This window comes from Otolemur garnettii, unplaced genomic scaffold, assembly GCF_000181295.1.
Source record: "Otolemur garnettii isolate 467f Iridium unplaced genomic scaffold, OtoGar3 scaffold00026, whole genome shotgun sequence".
Taxonomy (NCBI): Eukaryota; Metazoa; Chordata; class Mammalia; order Primates; family Galagidae; genus Otolemur; species Otolemur garnettii.
The window spans coordinates 21,091,260-21,113,349 of NW_003852421.1; the positions used below are offsets into that span (position 1 = coordinate 21,091,260).

Here is a 22,090-nt window from a genome sequence, read left to right on the forward strand (position 1 = left end):
AAATGAGTGTATTATTTTCTCCTTTTTCTAGGAACTATACATTGAGATTTATGCCAATTCCTATGTATGATGCTTCTCAAGCCCTAAAAACAAACCCTGAAAAGACAGAAGAGGCTCTGCAAAAGGTATTAAAGAATCAGTGGCTTGATTACAAGAAATATTTGAATTGGGTTGGTAATAATTATGAACATCACTTTGTTATATTATGAAACTTCTCCCCTCACCCCCAAATTATTTCATATTCTTATGATCACTGCTGTTGTCATGCATAAGTGGGGGCAGGGATAAAATAAGGATAATTAAAACTTGTCATACAGTTTAAATGGAATAAAATAACATTCTGACAACATCAACATGCCAGAGCTCTAGCATAGTTAACTTCCTGATGGTCCTTGGAGAATGTGTGGAACTGAATGTCAGTTTGCACAACATCCCTCCCCTTCATCCTCAACAGATAGAACCTGTCAACTGAAGAAAATGACATGGCTCATATTTGGAAAGAAGAACTTTATTTCTCATAAAATGCTGTATCCCGTGGGTGGCCATTCCAACTGTTGGAAAGGACAGCCTCCAGCCAGGAGCCAGAAACACATGCTTCTTAGAGGGAGGGAAGATAGGAAAGGAATTTATGCTGAGGAGGGTGACCAAATATACATATCTGACAGCTATAGGAGGAGTCATGAATATTTATGAACTTACACCTACACATTCTTGCTTTATTCCCATTTATGGGGTCTATATTCAGACAATGATGGCCCTCTGATGTCAAAACATGAAGCAGAGGACATGAAAACCATCTTTGTGCATGCTCTATAGACTGGTTAACATCACTCTAGGGTTGGTGGTTTATTATCAGGAAAGAATGTTGGTCTGGATCCTGAGATTGATTTCTATTTAGCCTTTAGGGAAAAAGACTGATGACTCTTACAAAGGAGGGCGTATAAGGAGGCAGGTCTGACCTCCCATCCTGTCGTTCCTGGGAATTCAATTTTAAGGTTTTAAGGTTCTTTGATGTCCCCTTGGCTAGTGGAGCTGAGGGAGTAGTTAGGATTTTATTTTAGTTCACAAACCTTACTCCTTTCCTCATCAAGAAATTTAAGGCATTAGCACCAGCAGGCAATTCATATCTGTAATCCAAGCACTGTGGGAGCCTAAGATAGGAGGATTGCTTTAGGCCAGGAGTTCAAGACCAGCCTGAGTTATTGTGAGGACCTATCTCTGGAAAAAAAATTAAAAATTACTCAAGTATGGTAGTGTGTGGTCGTAGTACCAGCTATTCAGGAGGCTGAAGCAGGTGGATCACTTGAGCCTAGGGGTCTGAGGTTGCTGTGAGCTGTGATGATGCCATGACATTTCTAGCCTGCGCTACAGAGTGAGACTCTATCTTAAAAAAAAAAAAAAAAAAAAAAGAGCTATCATTGAGATCTCACTGCACCATCTTCATGTATAAATATATCTAAATCCACAGCCATTCCCTCTTCCTTTGTGATAAACTCAGATGAGGAGCACCTCCCCCTTCCAAGCCCAGCCATTCACTGGTGGCTTGATTCATAATCTCTGCCCAGTGCTGGAAAGCCCTGCAAGCCATTCCCTTGCTCTCTCCCATCTTCATCCTTCCCTTTCTATGGCTACTTCTCTCTCCATTTCAGATATACTCAAATTTTCCCATCTGAAGAAACCTATTCCACCTATACTGTCATTTTAGCGGGGGAATCTTTGAAGTCTTTCCTCTCTATGTTCTCTCTCCTTGGTGGTCCCACCCTTCATCTTGTCTTCCAAGATTGCCTTTCCTTTCTGCCTCCCCATAGCCAGTCAGTCACTAAGGCCACAGACTCTCTATCCTATTCATACTACAGATACTTTCCTTCAGTTCTTATCAGCTCATACCTGGATTATTGTCATATTTGCCTCCTCTTAGTTTTCCATATCTGGACTATTTTCAAAAAATAGCCATGATCAATCTGAGCAGACTAAAATCCTCACTCTTATCTTTCTTTAGTGGCTTTGAAAATAAATAAAGCTTGGTCTTCTTAATGCTGCAGAACATTCTATTCAGAATCTGCCTCTTGTCCACCTCCCACTTCATCTCTCATCAATCTTAACATTTTATTTTGTTTTTCCTTCAGGGAACTCATTAGCAATGTAAATTCCTGAGCCTCTAGATCTGGGGTAGTTTGTGTTTCTACATGCTCTTTGTAATTTTAAAGTTGGAGAATCTCTGCCGCACCTTAGACATCTTTCTGCTTTCTCCACCAGCATGAATGGTTGTTGATGAGATTGAGACCAAGTGTCAGCTCACCTTTCTTCCCCTAGATGGGCAGTCTTCTCAGGATTTCCTGTTCTCTCTGTCATAGGTCTCATGATACTGTTTTAAGTTACTTACCTCCATATTTTCTTCTAATGAACTCTGAGTGCCTTGAAGGCAGAGCCTATGTAATTTTTCATCTTTTTTGTTCCCAGCAGCTAGCACAGTGCCTGGCATGCATGTTTGGATACTTCTTAGGCCTTTCTTGAATAAATTAGAATAAGACTGGGGGTGAAGGAAGAGAAAGCTATGATACGTCAAAGGAAATTATCCAAGATTTGGATTCAGAAAATTTGACTTAAAGCAAACTTTTCCTATAACTTTCAATAAGTTATTTGATTTTTCTAAACTTCCCCCCCCATTTATATAAGGAAAAATAAAGCTGTATAATAACTATGTTTAGTTGACATTTAATATATAGTTATTACTAGATAAATACTTTACATAAATTAATACATGTAGGCTTTTAAAATAGTCCTTGTATTACATTCTATTATTATAGATAAGGAAAAGGAAGGGCAGGGAGAATAAGTAGTTTGCCTGAAGTGACCATCAGGATCCAACAATAGCATAATACATATGATAAGTAGTTTGTAAAGAGTAACTTACAAATGTTAGATACCTTCGCATTTTCCAAAAGGATATATTAGTCAGCTTTGAACAAAAGGCATAGTCTAGAGAAACCGGTCATCACTTCCACCTTTACAACAAGAAAAAGCTGAACAAACAAAATGAACAACTTTTATTTGATCTGTCAGAGAACTGAAGCCACAGGGCAATGAGTGAATCATAGCCAAGATTAGCTTACCAGGAAGGGAAGCTAGTAGAGACAGTAACTCAAAGGAACACTTAAACTGTAATTGATGAATTGCTAGAAGCTTAGTGTAGCTTAAAAACTCCTAGGGGTCCACTTTTAGGAAAGCCCCAATTTTTTCATGCGTTTTTCTTCCAGAAGCTCCATTAGGCTGTCTCAGTAAAGAATGGAAAAACTTCCTTATGTTTCTGGCAGGGGATGGGGCAGTAACCATTTTGAAATATACCCCGAGTATTCTGTTCTCTATAATAAAGGCTTACTAGCCGGTCACACTACTTTACCAGAGCTTTATCTAAACTGGGGAAAGGACAATTAGATAACCCAGCCCTCTGTAGCCCTTCTGTCTCACTTAAGGGGAAAGGGGAAAAAAAAAAAGACTGAGAAACATTTCTGTGGGCCACATATTAGGAACACATAGCCATTTAAAAAAAACTAAATTTTATCATAAAATTATAGACTCCTTCCCCTCCCTAACATCTTATCACCACATCAAATAAAATATCAGTGCATTACAACTGAGCATGCTACAAGATACAGACTCTAATTAAGAAAGAGTTTCTAGGGAAACCTCAAAATAACAGAGAAGACAAAGGACAAGGATATGCGAGTGAAGTCTGTGGCACTTATAGGCATAGCAAATATCAAACCCAGCCCAGCTTCCAGCCAGGTTAACATAAAATTCTCACTAAAAGCCTGTTACCAGAGTTCCTATTACCAGATATATCATGCCCAACTTTCAGCCAAAAATTGTAAGCCATGCTAAAAGGCAAAAAATACAATGTAAAAGTGATAAAACAAGCATCAGAACCAGCCTCATATATGACACAGATTTTGGAATTATTAAGCAAGGGATTTCAAATACCTGCATAACTATAATTAACATGCTAAGGACTCAAATGGAAAAAGCAAACAGGATGGAGAGGAAATGTAAGCATGGAAATGAAAACTTTTAAGGATAAAATAAAGGAAATGCTAGAAATCAAAACCTGTAACAGAAATGTCTTTGATGAGCCCATCAGTAGGCTAGACACAGTCAAGGAAAGAAATCACTGAGCTCAAAGATTCTTTTAAGAAACTTCTTAAAAGAAATTGCAAAGAGAAAAAAGAATAGGCCATCTTCTGGAGGACAATTATAAAGAGATGTTACATGAATGTAATGCAAACAGCAGAAGGAAAATAGAGAAAAGAAACATCTGAAGGAATAATGGCTGAGAACTTTCTGAGATTAATGACCAGCACTAAATTACAGATCCAAAGAGCTTAGAGAACACTAGCAGGAAAAATACTAAAAAGTGTACACATATGCCTATCATATCTAAACTGGAAAACAAAAGACAAAGAGAAAATCTCTTTAGAAATCTTTAAAGAGGAAAAAAAGACCCTTATATATTGAGAAACCAGGCTAAGAATTACCTCAGACTTTTTGTTGGAAACCATGTAATCAGTAGGAAGAGAGTAGCACGAAATATTTAAAGTGTTGAAACAGACACAGACACACACACACACCCCACCCTGCCAGCTGCCTAGACTTCTATATCCAGGAAAATTATCCTTCAAAAATGAAGGAGAGGCCAGGCATGGTGGCTCACTCCTGTAATCCTAGTACTCTGGGAAGCTGAGGCACCTGGATTGCTTGCTGGTTCAAGATCAGCCAGAGCAAGAGTGAGACCCCGTCTCTACTAAAAATAGAAAAACTGAGGCAAGAGGATTTTTTAAGGCCAAGAGTTTGAGGTTGCTGTGAGCTATGATTTCAAAGCACTCTACGCAGGCTGATAGAGTGAGACTCTGTCTCAAAGAAGGAGAAAGAAAGACTTTCTAAGATGAATAAAAATTGAGAGACTGTGTCACCGGTACATCTGACTTGCCAGAAATGTTGAAAGAAATTCTTCAGAGACAAGAAAATATACATAGGTTAGGAAATTGAATCTGCCTTAGACAGAAAGAACACCAGAGAGGGGATAAAGGAAAGGGAATAAAATTCCGTTTTCTTTATTATGAATTAGTCTAATAGATGACTTTTTTCAAAGTACTGATAATCACAGTGTACTAGGTGATTGTGGTTTATGGGTAAGTGAAGTGAATGACAGCATGTTACAGGGATGGGGGACTGGCACTATCTGTTGTGAGGTTATTTGAAAATTGACTTGGATTGTTTGTAAATGTATTTTTTAAGCACTAGGACACATACGAAAAATAATTTTAAAAGAGGTATAATTAATATGCTAAGACAGAAGAAAAATGTAATCATGTAAAAATGTGTAATTAAAATCAGAGAAGGCAAAAAAGGGAGGGGGGGAGGAACAAATGTGATTAACAGAAAATAGTTACATACATAGTAGATACTGTATTAATCCTACTGTATCAAGACATATTTTACAGGTCAGAAAATTGAAAAAAGGTACAGAAAATGGAAACGAAGCATGAAGGAGGGTACAAATGTTAATTATAAAATTTGTGCCCTTTGAATGAAAAATTGTTGATGTTAAAGCACATATTTATATTTATTAGATTTTCTTATAAAACTCACTGTGCTCATATATTCAAATTTTCATTTTAACAGAAATCTCTGTCTTCTGGGAGAAATATGAGAATTAACTTTATTATAGAAAAGACATTATGATTCAATGCTCAATCTTTATAAGTTTTTTATTTTTTTTAGGTAAGGGATTCCTTTACATAAATACGGTTTGGGGCTTCTTGTGCTGCTGCTATTTTCAGCAAAGACTGGATCTAGGGTATCTCCCAGCATGCTGTCTGCTGCCCAGGGGTCTCAGTTAGCATGACAATGACCTTTTACTTTGCTTTTGACCCTATGCCAGTCCTTAGTCCTTAGCCCTTAGCCCTTGAGAAGTGTGTTTTTCATCCTTAGCTTGAAACGGTGCAAATAAGCAAAGTTTGCTCTGTCAATCTAAGGTGTAAATAATTTCAGTGGTGATGTGTATATGACTGATGTTAAAGCCACTTGAAAATTGTTATTTTTTCTTTCCCATGAGCTAGCTTTTAGAAGTAAACTTTGAATATTATTTTTCTAAAAATTCTTCCTGGTTTAAGTCCGTGAGCACCATTAGTACATATGGGGAAAGGTCTGGAATGCACTGCCTGTGTGTGAGATGGGCCTCTTAAATAAGCAAACTGCTGCCAGACTGGGCCAGCACTCTCTGAGGCTAAATGTAAAAGAACAAATAAAGGGAGAGGATGGTGTGTGCCTGTGGGGTTACAGGCAAGAGTCTTCCTAGCAAAAAATTTTACGTCACTGGTAATGTCACCTTGAAAAGAGATGACTTCTTGGGAAGCAGCAAGAGAAAGTTAATGTAATATAATGTCAGGGCATTAATGTGTCACTTTAATGATGTTTTATTTCAGGGATTCTTTTCATTTTTATAATTTATTCATTTATGTTTAATAGAAAGGTACATTTTGTTCTGCTTTATAGTTTCCAGGGGTGATAGTAATTACAGTCTGTGTTTTAATTGCTCCTAATTAGTATTAAGTAGTAATCATTTTAGCATATGGAAAATTAAAATAAAAATGTACTAGGACTTGGAGCTTGACAGTTATTAGACGTTCTTAACCAGGGAAATCATGTGATAAATTAAAAGCCAACTGGTTAAGTAGTGTTATTAAAAACAAAGAAAAACAACAAGGAAAACAAAACAAAACAACAAAAAGAACCCAGATGGCCCAATTTACTCCCTTCAAATTATTCTTTAAAAAGCATTTTTATAGGTCTCCATCATTCCCAATAGTTAACTCTACAGTTTTTGTTCACTCTATATGCTTTGCATATTGGTTGTCATCAGTGCTTTATTTCAATCAAGTTATCCTTTGTACATGTGAATTTTTCATAAGAGATTGTATATGTATAAAAATACAGATTGCCAAGCAACTTCAAGATTTCTCATTTTCTATGGAAATCCATTTTCTATTTTCTAACATTTTATTAAAATCAATCTTAACTTTTGAGAGAATATGAAAGTTTGATGGACTAATAAAATTGGTCTGTGTCTTTGAGTTGTACTAATCTGTGTCTTTGAAAAACAATTTTTGAGACAGAGTCTCACTTTGTTGCCGATGGTAGAGTGTTGTGGCATCATAGCTCACAGCAACCTCAAACTCTTGGGTTCAAGTGATCCTCTTGCCTCTGCCTCCCAAATAGCTGGGACTACAGGTGCCTGCCACAATGCCCAGCTATTTTTAGAGACGATGTCTTGCTCTTGCTCAGGCTGGTCTCAAACCCATGAACTCAGGTAATCCAACTGCGTCAGTCTCCCAGAGTGCTGGGATTACAAGCGTGAGCCATGGTGCCCAGCCTCTGTGTTCAAAATTTTGTAGCTATTCTCTGTCTTTCTTTTTTTACCTTAAAATCAAGAATTCTCTAACTAAGTACTGGTGGATTCTATCACTAGAATATGGCTAAGAGGTTTAGAGAGTACCATCCATACAATTTGGAGCTATTTACTTAACTTCTGGACTGCTGAATAGCTAAAAAAAATTCATGAGGAAGAAGGATTGAGATTGTGTGCTGAGGAATGGTGAAAAGTCAGGAGGTAGAGTTTCTAATCCTGCAGGCCTTTAAATACTTGCTTATCTTTGTCAACTCCTGAGTCATGTAAAAATTATTCCCACTACGTGGAAGTTAAATTTCTTTTCCTTTGTTTGCTTACCCCAGGAAATTGAAAGCAAGTTAAATTTCTAACTAAAAACACCAATCATAAATCACAGTGAAAGCTAGTGTCCTCTTTTGAAATATAGTCTCATTCTCTTGCCCCAGGCTAGAGTGCCCTGGTGTCAGCCTAGATTATAGCAACTTCTAGCTCCTGGATTCAAGCAATCATTCTGCCTCAGCCTCCCAAGTAGCTGAGACTGCGTGTCTGCCATAATGCCTGGCTAATTTTTCTAATTTTAGTAGAGACATGGTCTCCATCTTGCTGGTCTAGAACTCTTGAGCTCAAAGTATTCTCCCACCTTAACCTCCCGGAGTGCTGGGATTACACTGCATCACCCGGCCATCCCATCCCATGTGTTTCGGGGTGTGAAACATGGGGTGCCCCTGTGCATTGGGACAGTTGTTCCACTTACAATTTCATTCATATTCTACTGAATTAAAATATGTTCTTGAGGAATACATGTGCTTAATTTCCAGATAGAAAACTATCTGCTACGGAATCACGAAACTAGAAAGTATCTCCAAGAGCAGGCTTACCGCCTACAGCAGGGGATTGTCACCAGCACCACCCAGCAGGTAAGTGAGCACTTGTGACTTTCTCCTTTTGCAATTAATTGATCCTTCCAAGACCAAAAGAGACTTTGAGCATTTGAATCATTTCCAGTGGGACAATGAAATCTAGCTTCTGAAATACACCAAATCTCAGGAGAGCTTAAGGGAAAATACAGCGGGAAGGAAAAAAACGTAGGCTTATTCTAATGTTAAATATGCACTATTAATTGTGGATGATTTTGTGCCTTTTAGTATTGCCAATAAGATCCATGGTATTTTAGATTTATGTAAAAATATTAGGAACTTTTGATTATAATAATAAAATCCAAGGCTGATCAAGTTTGCTGCTTTGAAAATATTCTGTTCATTTCTCTCTGTTCTTTCATACTTTTGTGAGTAGGATACAGCAGATTGCCAGGTTCTTCTGAATGATTAGAACTTTGCTGAATGTTAATTAATACCTACATGCTGAAGAGAAATTGAGGTTCTTTTCTTTTTTACTTTATTCCTCTTCTGTCCACCCAACTTTAGAGAGGAAACAAACAAAAATAATAGAACAAGTGTGAAATATTTCCCTTGAATATTAACACTATCATTTTAATAATATTTGAATATTAATAAATTAATAGTTCTTTTAGTAAAATATTAATGATAATTATTTACAATTATTGATAATTTTAAGGGGTCATGCAGTATTTGAAGAAAATTAGTCAGAGAAAGAACGGAACTTGGGTAATTCATAATACAGAGGGCTTTATAAAAATTGTAAAAAGTTCAGTGGGACTATACAAAATGTTAATGTCAACACAATAAGAATAGGTCACTATGAACGGGAATTATCAGAATACAAGAAGCAATGTTTAGCAATTAAAAAATGATGCTGTAATATGGAATTAAATAAACTGAAAACTGATAGGGCACCAACTAAGCTTCTCTGAAAGAAATAGTAGAGAAAATATATGGTATGTCATAAAAGAGAAAAAACTATGAGAGAAGAGTCAGTGAAATGGCAAACAGATTCAAAATGACTAATAGTCTTCTGATTGGGGCTTCAAAATTTAGAATGAAAGATATTGGAGGACAGAAAATAACTAAAAACTATTTTAGTTTTTAGGCTGGGGATTGCTGTAAACCATTGGAATTGATCAGAACAGATTGGCAAAAAGACCTACACTGAGATATGTCCCAGTGAAATCTTAGAACGTGTGGGAAAAAGAAAAGAAAATTGAGATCTAGAGATTAAGTTAGGCTATTTTACAAGTTAACTAGTATCAATTCCTAACATCAATTCCCAAGTACTAGAAGCAAATAAGTTAATGTCATCCTGGTTCAGAGGAGGATTTATTTTTGACCAAGAATTCTATACCAGCTCGGCGCCTGTGGCTCAAGTGGCTAAGGTGCTAGCCACATACACCTAAGGTGGCGGGTTCAAATCCAGCCCAGACCCGCCAAACAACAATGATGGCTGCAACCAAAAAATAGCCGGGTGTTGTAGTGGGCGCCTGTGGTCCCAGCTACTTGAGAGGCGGAGGCAGGAGACTTGCTTGAGCCCAGGAGTTGGAGGTTGCTCTGAGCTGTGAAGCCATGGCACTCTACCTAGTGGGATAGCTTGAGGCTCTGTCTCCAAAAAAAAAAAAAAAAAAGAATTTTATACCTAGCCATTTTATCAATCTGATGTGAGGACGGAACAAAAATGTTTTCATACATGGACTCAGAAATTTTATCCTTACATATACCCTATATGAAGTTACTTGAGTAAATTCTTGAACAAGAAAGTACGGCTTATGAAGTATAAATAGGAAATGATAGCAGAAATAAAATCATAGAAGTTATGAAAGCTGAAAGTTTTAAAAAATAGCTACTTTGGGACAATCTACTTTGAACTATAGGGTTAAGAGGTATAGGATTGCAGGTCTTTTCTTAAGGAGCCCACAATCATAATTTTGTGACTATATTTTACAGGGTTTAAAATTTTAATATCAACTGAGACGAGTTAATTAAAAATAATAAATTAAAAAACTTATACAAGAAGGGCAAACTTGGTTATTGTTACATAATAGAGTATAAATGTGATAAAACTAAGATTAGGAGTTGAGGGGAAAAGTTGAATGGTAGCATAAAGCATGCTAAATTTTTAGGTTTTTTTTTTCATAGAGTCAACTTAATTTGTAAATCAGAAATATAAAAATAAATGTACTATTTAAAATGGAATCCATCAGGAATAGTAAAGAAATAAAAGGTTTATTTGTTGTTGTTGTGTTTTTTTTTGAGATAACTTCTCACTATGTCACCCTTGGTGGAGTGCTGTTGCATCACAGCTCACAGCAACCTCAAACTCTTGGGCTTAAGTGATTCTCTTGCCTCAGCCTCCCAAGTAGCTGGGACTATAGGCACCCACCACAATGCCCATCTATTTTTTTTGTTGCAGTTGTCACTGTTGATTTTAGCTGGCCCTGGCTGGATTTGAACCCACCAGCCTTGGTATATGTGGCCGACACACTACCCACTGAGCTACCGGCGCCTCCCAAGAAGTAGAAGGTTTTTAAAAGTGTTTATCTCTGTGGATTGAAAGGAACTGACTGGTAGGGAAATAATTTTGTCATTTTAGACCATTTTGTATGGTTTGCACTATTTTCTTGTGCAGATGTCATTTAATTTTTTTGTTTCTTTTTCACAAAAGAGAATGAAAGAAAAATGTTGATGATACATCATGTATAATATTTCAGTTAGGTAAAGTATGGATGACTGGGTAGGTATGCACGGAGATTTGTAAAAGGGTATTCATCAGAATGTTACTGATGGTTATCTCAGGTGATGTGGTTAGGTGCATTTTAATTCTCTTATCCTTCTCAGTATGATTTGAATGTTTTACACTGTAAATGTATATTTTTAAATAAGAAAAATTAAATCAATACATGTTAAGGCAAAAAATAGTTTTACACCAGTGAAGTAGCAGGACTTTTGAGAAAGAAAACATTATTTTGACCTTACTAGTGCCTTAAAAATCTAATTTCTTTGTCTGTAAGGGACTAGTATTAGCTGAGTACTTTATGGTTTACAGTTATTTCCTAGTTTTAGTGTTTTACATTAAAAGCAATGAGAGTTACATTAAAACTTTGCTTCTTTATGGGCTCCCATGATACAGCCTCCTTTTCCTAATGTAGTATCTTTCCAACTTTTTTCCTAATTCAGAGGGGATTTTGCTCATCAAAAAAAATTACTGCAGCAACCTGTAATGCTTATTCTTAAAAGTACATTTCATCAACTGAGAGAAAATTATACACAGGAGGGGTATGTGGATGTTTAATTCTGCATAGATGGCATTATTCTGAATTATTTGAGTCATTACATAGCAGGTATATTGCCACCTTTTCACTCTGGGAATTTCTTAGGACATTATGATTAGCAGTTTTCAGATTTTAATCATTTCAGTCACTTCAGGAGGGATTTACCTTGAAGTTTTCAGAAATCTGAATATAGAAAGAATAGACCCTCTGTTACTAATACCCATGCCAACTTCATAGTCAGTCATCATCATCAGGTGACACTGAGGCATTAATATAAGTTTTCATGAAACATTAAAGTCTCATTAACTATTCACATACTCTTTTTTCTTTTTTTTTTTTTTGAGACAGAGTCTTACTATGTCACCCTCGGTAGAGTGCTGTGGCATCACAGCTCACAGCAACCTCAAACTCTTGTGCTTAAGCGATTCTCTTGCCTCAGCCTCCTGAGTAGCTGGGACTACAGGTGCCTGCCACTATGCCCAGCTATTTTTTTGGTTGCAGTTGTCATTGTTGTTTAGCTGGCCCGGGCCAGGCTCAAACCTGCCAGCCTTGGTGTATGTGGCTGGAGCCCTACTCACTGAGGTACAGGTGCCAAGCACTATTCACATACTTTTTGTTGTCTGTTGACTTTGATTAGGAAAAATTTTATCAGACACAACCTTCTACCTCTGCTTTTGATCCTTCCTTTTGCATCTGATAAAGCCTCTGAATTAGGAGTCAGAAAACCTTCTGTGTGCAGACCAAATAGTAAATATTTTAGGCTTTGGATCACGTAGGGTCTCTGTTGAAACTACTGCGCTCTGCTATTGTGGAGTGAAGGCAGCTATAAACGGTATGTAAATGAATGAGCACAGCCATCGGGATAAAATTGTCCTTATAAAAACAGGCCCAGTATTTCCTGCCATTTGTCAAGATGTTCCCTTCAGTTTTCTCACTCGAAAAAGAAAGAAAAAGGGCAGTTTACTACATAGAGCTATTTACTCAGCATATTTTCCTTCCTTTTTTTCAAATGCAGATTTTTATATTGGAGTTATAATTATGTTGCTGTCTACTCACATTGTAACCTGTGAAACGCGGCCACTATACCTATGTATGTACTAAAACGGCTCTCTCAGTGGTCGGTTTATTGCCAGGACCAGGGGGCTTTTTCTCTTTTTTCATCTTTTGATGAAAGGAGGCAGTAGAGTAGTTAGGAACTTGGACTGTCTAACCAGATGACTCCTCATTTAAATCCAGGTTCTGCTATGCCTCAGTGTCTTCATCTATAAAATGGGAATGATGTTAACACTGTCCCAGAAGAAACTATTCAGATTAATTGAGGTAATACTTGGAAAGCATTTGGTACCTCACCAATAAACAAATATTTGTTGTGTTGCTTTTATTTTTATTTTCATGGTTACTATCCTTGATCACCTCATCTTTCTTAAAGCTCACTTTTCAGTTCATTTGATGGTATGCCACTCTGAGTATCTTTCTGCTGTTCTTATGTCTTATCTGTCCCCTTTCTACATGACTCTCCTCTAGCCAAAAGAAAAGAACATGAAGTACAAAGCTTTGAATTGCTGCATTTGGCAATTCATCTACTTCTATTTTAGCATCTTCATCTAACCCTTCAGTTCCTGTTTCTACTTTTCCCACTCACACAGCTCACCAAGATATCAGTTATTAAGACCAATCTCATCCTTTTGAACTCCTGATTTTGCCATTTCTCTCAGTGATGTAATCCTTTGCTGAGGAGGGAACTCTTGGAGTCATCTTGGACTCTTCACGTGTTTCTTTAGCCACAGTTAGGTGTGATTCCTCCTTTTAGAAGTTTCTATCATTCATTTATTATTGAACAAACACTTACAAGGGTCTATGGTGTGGCAGGCACTATTGTAGGAAATGGGGGTTCAGCAGTGGAGAAAATAAAATGTTCCTGTCTTTGTGAATGTTATTTCATGTAGCACTTTTTATCTTTTATAACTGTTAATTGTGAATATTTCTTTCCTAGGTTTTGAAGTTGCTTGATGGCAAGGGATATATACTGTTAAGGACTGTAGGTCTTTCATGCCAGGTGTTTAGTATATTTCTCTTGAATTGTATGAAAAAACAGACATAGAGAAAGATAACATTTTCCATGAACAAGCTGTTTCCTGGGACTAATAACAACTGTAAGCAGTTATGAGAAAGTCTTTATTGCACATAGTTCTAAGTCCTTCAGTTCAATAGCCCTGTACATTTGAAAATGCCTAAGTCACCACCACACATGATAAGAGTTAGTGGTGTGACATGGTTACCAAAGAAACAAGTTTGACTTGTACTGCATTAATGGATGTTATGTTGTACAGTGAGGAAGGTGATTCCTCTGTTTACCTTTGTGCTTACCAGTGTTATAATTCCATTTTACTGAGGGGGGGCATAGCATGCTTAGGAGATTCTAGATGGAAAATAGAATGCAGAAAAATGACCTTGGAGGAAAGGGAGTGAAGGGCTGCAGAACTGTGTCCCTGGAGCAGTGATAAAAGGAACTGGGAATGTGAGATCTGAAGAAAAGAAGATTAGGGAAGAAAAGATACATATGCTCAAATATTTCTAAGACTGCCACATGGAAGACAATGTGTGATTGATTGGTCATTGGATCCCTTAAGAGAAAATACGGGACCTATTAGAAGGATGTAGGAAGACAGATTAGGACTCAAAGAAAACCATGCCCAAGAATGGCAGAGCACATTTCCTTGGAAGGAAGTTTCTCAAACTATGGCAGTCAGTGACCTTTTTTGTTGTTGTTATTGCTTTAGAGAGATGAACACCAGGGGGTTAGGGTGAAGTAGAGATGTCTGAGACTATCATCTACCATGAGGTTTTCTGATGGCATAAACCAAGAGATTATAGTCTTTCAGGTTGTATCTCCTTCATTCTTCACACTTATGGACTTGAACTATGGGACTTGAATTATGAACTGATAGTCAAACTCCTGGATTGACTTTTTTCAAAATGTTTAATTTGTACTCCATGTAATCATTTTATGTCATCTTAAATAGTTTACCATTTCTGGGCCTTAAGCTCTTTCATCATAAAGCATCCAAATGCGGTTTATAGAGCTGTGCTCAGAAGAATCTTTGAGACATGAGATTTTGTGTCTCATTTGAGTGGAAGAACTAAATTTTTATGTTTCTTTTGGTTGTGATTTAAAATGTTCCACTTGAAGACAGACTATCTAGTAAAGTTCACTTTAACCCTCTGTCCTTGGTGAATTCTTAATAGCATATATTTCAGGAGTCTCTTTGGTCTCTCATGACAATGAAAGATGATCAGCTTTACAGTGCTACACGCCTCTCAGATTGCTCTTACATTCCTCAAGTGTTTATTAGTTCCCTTCTTAGTGCATGGGTTATTTGCCTCTTGAAATTAGGTATTCATTCTTAGTAAGATATGAATTATTGATGACTATTTTTGCTTCAGGAAGTACAGATCAATACAGTAGTTAGAAGAATTAGAATTTACATCAATTAAGAAGGTTTTTAAAAACATACATTTAGCTCTCTGCAGGGCATTGTGTAAATGTAGAAAGTTATGATTCCTGCCTATAAGCTTAGATTTTAGCTGGAGAGGGTATGATTAGAGAAGCATTACCCACATATAACTTCTTTTTCCTATGGGGAGCTCAAGATAGTTCACTTAAGTAGCCTTAATACATTTTACAGCAATAGGAGCTGTCCCTAACGTCCATCAGTGTTGGCATTACTGACCCTTGGTCAACAGAGTAGGTGCTTTGAGTGGTCTTGTTTTACTGGATTGTCTTAATACACTAATAAAAGAAGATGGCGTTATAAACTCAGTTTTACAAAGAGAGATGGCAGTGCTGCAGCAGGCAGATACAGGCTCTAAAATCAGACCTTAAGTAATCACTCCTAAGTCTTCTCAGTAATGAAGTAAAGTTTCTACCATTTTGGAATTTGTGGGGGAAGGGTAGACTTCAGCTTCTTAGAGTCAGGATATCAAATTGTTCAAAATAGAAAAGTGTGAATTTAACAGAAAAATAATATTGTTGGGTTCTCTGTTCTGCCAAATGAATTATCTAATGGAATGGGACTCTTGACATGTTAAGTCTCTAAAGAGTTAGAACTTTTTTTAAGAACCTGAAATAGACAACCTACAGCTCTGATCAAAATGTAGGAGAAGCTTTTTAACTGTGGTTATTTTTTCCTGCAGACTTCTATGCTTTCTTCATACTTTTTCTGTATAAGTACAAATATAGAAAAGACCACAGTCCTATCGTTCTGTAGTAGCTTTTGTCTACCAGTGATTTGCCATTTCCCCTTTGGGTTTGGTATTTAAACCCATGGAACAACTGAAAATGATCCAACTGCAATTAACCTAGGTGGGGGATCTTATTGGAATAGAAATTAGATGTTATTAACTTGGTCATTACTTATGTTCATGTAATAAAACCTCAACTTTTGTTTATTGGTAGCTCTTAACTTATACAGATATACTTGATATAATTAAATTAACTCTAAAAATATCAGTTTTCAGTGGCTTTTTTCGTTTCAGTAATACTGAGACCAACAGTCTCACCAATGTACATTTCATTGCTGTTTCCTCAGTATGTAATACTGCATCTGATGTGTCAGGGGCACTCAGTAAAGTTAATAAAGGAGAGTTACTGCATAGCAAAATGTCACTGCATAGCCGCAAGATTCTGAATTATCAGGAAGAGTTGTTCACTTGTGTTCTTCATGCCTTATTTTCTAAGGCAGGAAAGGGAAACAAAATGTCTTCGAAGTTTTTCTGGAGTTGGTGTTGCCAAAGGCTTCTTGTATGAATAGTTAAACTAAAATAGTAATTGGGTGTAACTGTACTGTTGAAGATCCCAGTTAGAACTTTTCATTCGTGTGCAGTCTGTGTTTGGTGAAGTTTTTCATCAATTCCTCATTCTGGGTTTCCTTCTATCCGAATATGGGCTAGGCTGACTTGGATGTTTGCTGTCCTTTTTCTGTTTTGGAGCAGATGATTGACAGAATATGCGTGAAAGTACAAGATCATCTCAACTCTTTACGAAACTGTGGGGGAGATGCTATTCAGGAAGATTTAAAGTCAGCAGAACGGCTCATGCGTGATGCTAAGAACTCTAAAACGGTGAGTTTCACTTCAGGCGGTATGAGAGTCTGGTGTAATAAGAAGATTTTTAAATTCAATTTTAGAAACTAGCTCCAACTTCCTTCACTTCTTTACCTCTCTACCCAATTCCAAGGTTACTAACTAGTGGCAGACTGAACTGAATAAGTCTTTGTCTTCTTTCTATACCCGTGCTGATTTACCAGTATTCAACATGCAGAAAGCTGAGGGTATAATATACAGAGGGTATGATTAGGCCTTCCATAATTGAGAAGGTAACTACAATTTAAATGGGTAATAATTCATTTAAAATTATTCTGCTTCTAAGCTAATAACATGGGACTCTCCTCTGTCACCTCTAAAAGGAAGCTTCTCTCCCGTTAGAATGTGGTTCCCAAAGTGTGTCTTAGTAGAAAGGACTTAAGTGTGAATCAAGAAAACTGGAATCTAGTCTGTCTTGGGATTGCTATTGAATCACGTAGTTGTTGAATGTCATCAGTTTCATAAGAAATATATATGTGTTCTTTGTCCTCAGTTCCTGGCTCTTGTAACTTCCCGAGTGATAGGAGCATCTTTATCAGTGATAACGAGCCCCTTTCACCACACTGGTGTTTATCCTAATGAGGTGACTCTTGGTGGGCCCTTAGCTAGCTTCAGGAAGAGAGCACTTGCCAGAGGAGCCAACCATGTGATTAGAGCCTTGGGTCTTTCAGCACTGCTCCCAGATATCTTGGGAGGAAAAAACTAAGGATTAAATTTGGTCACCAGTGGCTAATGATTTACTCTGTCATGCCTATATAACAGAACCTCCTATAAAATCTCTAAGCAGTGGGGTTCAGAGAGTCTCTGGATCATGCACTCATCGAGGCTCTGAGAGTGTACCCAGAGAGGGCATGGAGGCTCCCCACATCCCTCCCACACCCATCCTTTGCCTTACACATCTTTTTTGTTTGGTTATTCCCGAGTTCTTTCCTTTATAGAAAAAAGAAAAGAAAAGAAAACCAGTAATAGTAAGTAAAATGCTTTCCTGAGTTCTGTGAATCCTAGCAAGTTCTTAAACTTGAGCAGGGGGTTGTTAGAACCCCTTAAATTTATACCTGGTTGGCCAGAAGTACCAGTGACAACCTGGGACATAGGACTGGCATCTGAAGCGTGAGTAGTAGGCTTATGAGACTGAGCCCTTCACTTGTGGGATCTACACTAACTTTATGTAGATAGTGTTAGAATCGAATTGAATTATAGGTCACCCAATTAGTGTATGTAGAGAATTGGAGAATTGCCTGGTGTAGCAAACCCCTATACTTTGAGTACCAAAGTGTTGTGAGTAAAAGCAGCTCAACTCTTATACTCCAGATGAGACATTAGGACACGAAGGAATAAGGTACTGTTCCTATGGTTTTAAAGCTGCTTTAAATGACAGAAGTAATCAATGTGGAGGTCTCCTAATCCCCAGTCTTTTGTTTCTTAGGGCTGCTGTGACTTACTGAATACAAAGGAATGCCTCATTTTGGTTTTCCTAATCTGTGGAAAGAGCCTTTGGTCAAAGCTAGATTATCCCTAATAATATTTCTTCATCTTTTCATTAGCTGTACAGTGACTTTCATTCTCACTGAAATATTTGTTTAGTTATTGAGAGGTTACTTTTTATTTTTCTTAAACAGTTGTTACCAAATTTATACCATGTTGCTGGTGCATCTTGGGCAGGAAGCAGTGGCTCATATTCCAGTCCAATTCAGGAGACCCTGGAATCAATGGCTGGTGAAGTTACAAGAGTTGTAGACGAACAACTAAAGGTTTGTAGGTTTTGTTATTTAACTATGTGTGATAGCATTTCATACCCTAGCTCTCTATGTTTTATAAATTTGCAGGGGTGGGTGTATGCATTCCACAAAAATTGAATACATGTCTTTTCTAGCTTCACGTGTAACTTTTTACATACTTAATGTAAAAATCTAGTTTTACTATTATTTGATGGTAAACCTCTAAATGTACTTAATATATGATAGGTTGCCACTAAGAGAATGGTTGATTTTTACTTAGAGAAGGGCAGAAAGAAAAGTATGTTTCAGGAAATATTATTTATTTATTTACTTTTGAGATGGGGTCTTGCTCTGTCACAGGCTAGTGTACAGTATTGTGATCATAGTTCACTGCAGCCTCAAATTCCTGAGCTCAAGTAAGCCTCAGCCTCCTGAGTAGCTGGTACTACAAGCATGAACCACCATACCTGGCTAATTTTGAAATTGTTTTTTAGAGCCCGAGTCTTGCTATGTTACCCAAACTGGTCTCAAACTCCTGACTTCAAATGATCCTCTGACCTTGGCCTTCCCAAAATGCTGGGATTGCAGGTATCAGGTACTGTGCCGGCCAGGAGAAATTATTTCCCATTATTATTAGATATTTAGATTTAGAGAATGTGAAACATGATACAAACTACATTTATAGTCCGTAGATAACTGCTTACAGGAGGAGCTTGTCACTAAGTAAATAGACAATAATCCTGGTAAAAACCTGATAGAAAGATTAGGAAAGATATTTAGCATGCAGTTGCAAGGTACCTAAAATAGCAAAGATCTACCATAGACTCACTGAGTGAAAAAAAGTAGGAAAAAAGTCTCTGAAATTTTTTAAGGTATAGGGTAACCTAAGATCAGATTTTTCTTTCTCTTTTCTTTTCTTTTTTTTTGAGACAGAGCCTCAAGCTGTCACCCTGGGTAGAGTGCTGTGGCTTCACAAAAAATAAATACAATTTGGGGTAATGGTAATCATTAGATAATCATTAGAATGATAATGATAATCTTTGTCATTTTTAATGGCTACATGGTATTCCATTGTATAAATATGCTAGCATAATTTCTAATTTCTAATTAATTTCATTGGAGTAAATCCCTATAATTGATCCATTTCTAAGACAAATAATATATATTATCTAGGTATGAGGAATGTTGGCTCATGCCTATAATCCTAGCACTCTGGGAGGCCAATGGGAGAGGATCCCTTGAGCTCAAGAGTTTGAGACCAGCTTGAGACCTTATTTCTATTAAAAATAAAAAATTGACCAGGCATTGTAGTGGGCACCTGTAATCCCAGCTACTAGTGAAACTAAGGCAGGAGGATATCTTGACCCAGGAGTTCGAGGTTGCTGTGAGCTAGGCTGATACCATGACATTCAAGCCTAAGCAACAGAATAAGATTCTGTAAAAATATGTATATTCTAGATTTTCATACACACACACATATCCACAAACTGCTATCCAGTAGCATCCATTTGCTCATTTTGCTATGTTCTTATCCTCATCTCAATATTTAATATTTTAATACTTTTCAATGTAAACTGGGCAGACTGGCACATACCTGGAATCCTACTTAGGAGGCTGAGGTGGAAGAATTATTTGAGCACAAGAGTTAAAGTTTAACCCAGGCAACATAGTGAAACCGCGTGTCTTTTTAAAAAAAAAAAAAAAAGTTTTAAATGTAGTGAGTATAAAATAAAAATCTCTTTGTATCTGTTGGATTTCTTCACTAACCTATTGATTCAGGAAGTAATTTTATTATCCGCTTCTATTTCTTCTCTTGGGAAGAACCTATTCATATCTATTGCCCAATTTTTCTCTTTAAAATGTTTGTAAGAACATTTCTTACATACTAAGACTTGGCTAGCATTTAAATCTGTATGAAACATTGCAGCAGGACCTTCCCTCTCAAACAGCTTCAGACTGTCAATTGTTATTTTAACTGGTCTAAATCATAAATTATTCCTTATATCTTTGGTGTCCATTTCCTTTTCATGACATTAAATTGCTGAGGTAGGTGGGAGGATTATTTGAGGTCAGGAGAGCAGCCTGAGCAAGAGCAAGACCCTGTCTCTACAGAAAATAGAAAATTTAGCCAGGCTTTGTGATATAAACCTACAATCCCAGCTACATGGGAGGCTGAGGCAGAAGGATCACTTCCCAGGAATTTGAGGTTGCAGTGAGCTGTGGTAACACCACTATACTCTAGCTCTAGTCAACAGAGCAAAATTCTATGTCAAAAGAAAGAAAAAACAATGCAAATATCTGAAATAGCAGGTATCCTGAAATAATTTATTTAGGAGTCAAAATATTTCTCTATAAATAGGCATCCCCTACATTTTTTTTGTTGTTGACTTCTCAGACGCCTTGTTAAATGTCACCTCCATTCATCACTGCTTTCTTATTTCCAAGTATTAGAACTTGCTTCTCTCTCATTTTCACTGTCTCCAAGGTCCCAGGCTCCCAAATGGCTTATTTTTCCCTTTCCCTACTCACTCGTGTTCATTACTTTCAGTCTTTCTGAGTTTAAGTTTCCTTCCCTTGGGGGATGTCTGGCATTAATCGGAGTAAATCCTTAACAACACTTCTTAATTAAATGTTACTTATTAATTTTCCTTTAACTGGATACACATTTAGTTTTTGATGCTTTCAGCGGACTGTGAGCAGTTTACTCCTTATTTCCTTCCAGTTTATGTGAGAAGTGGAAATCCTTTTGCTTTAAAAAAATTTTTCCCCATTTATCTGTTTGTATGTACTCTAATGCATTGGTTTTCTTAAAATTATGTAGGAAAAAGATATTTTTACTACAGTCAGTATTCATTTATTTATTAAACTATTATTATTGTTATTTTACTGCTAATATCAAATTTTCCTGGTTTAAAAGACTTCTTTTTCTGTTTTTCAAATTCCCTAAAATTAACATGCATACTAGCAAGAGCTAGAGTATATGGATTATTTTGTAAAATAGTTCTGTTACTTTGTAAGAATAAGTTTTTGCAACAGTGAATGGGGAAAAAAGAAAAAGAAAACTGGCAGCTAATAGGCCCGGATTTGTGTCCTGGCTTTGCTACTACCTGTGTGCTCTGAGGAAGTTGTCTATCTTTTCTAGACCAAGTTTCCTTGTGCAGGATGGTCTTGGCTTCATGATATTTGTTCCAGCTTTAATATTAGGTCATTTTGTATCATGGCCAGTGATAGATATTTTGAATGTTGGATGAGAATAAGTTCAAACAGCTCTTTGAACCATCACTTTGTACTTCAAAAAACACAAGAAATGTCCAAATAAGCCAGCTTTCTTGACTTCTTGGAGGAGGAGACATCAGTAAGTTTGGAGAAATTCTTTCTTGAAAGAGGTGATATTTTCTATGGATTGGCCTGTTTTAGGTATTTTTAAATGACAGCTCTCCTGGTTTCCCTCTTTGATCCTAACATTTATTCCTGAAGTAATAGTAGATGAGTAAGTGGGATTTGAATGTTTTAACATAAGGAAACTTTCATTTTTCCCTTCTGGACTTAAATTTTAGGGTATTTGTGTTGGCCTGGGAAATTCATGATTTCACTCAAGGCTTAAAT

At 36.9% G+C, this 22,090-nt stretch overlaps 1 protein-coding gene across 1 annotated transcript in view; it reads left to right on the top strand.

The window, feature by feature from the left end:
* CARMIL1 (capping protein regulator and myosin 1 linker 1) overlaps positions 1-22,090 on the top strand; it is a 352,275-nt gene that overhangs the window by 249,873 nt on the left and 80,312 nt on the right. The window contains exons 23-26 of the mRNA XM_003788342.2: positions 32-125; positions 8,263-8,361; positions 16,617-16,745; positions 18,386-18,517. Of these exons, the coding sequence (XP_003788390.1) occupies positions 32-125; positions 8,263-8,361; positions 16,617-16,745; positions 18,386-18,517 (454 nt within the window). The remainder of the gene's footprint in view (positions 1-31; positions 126-8,262; positions 8,362-16,616; positions 16,746-18,385; positions 18,518-22,090) is intronic.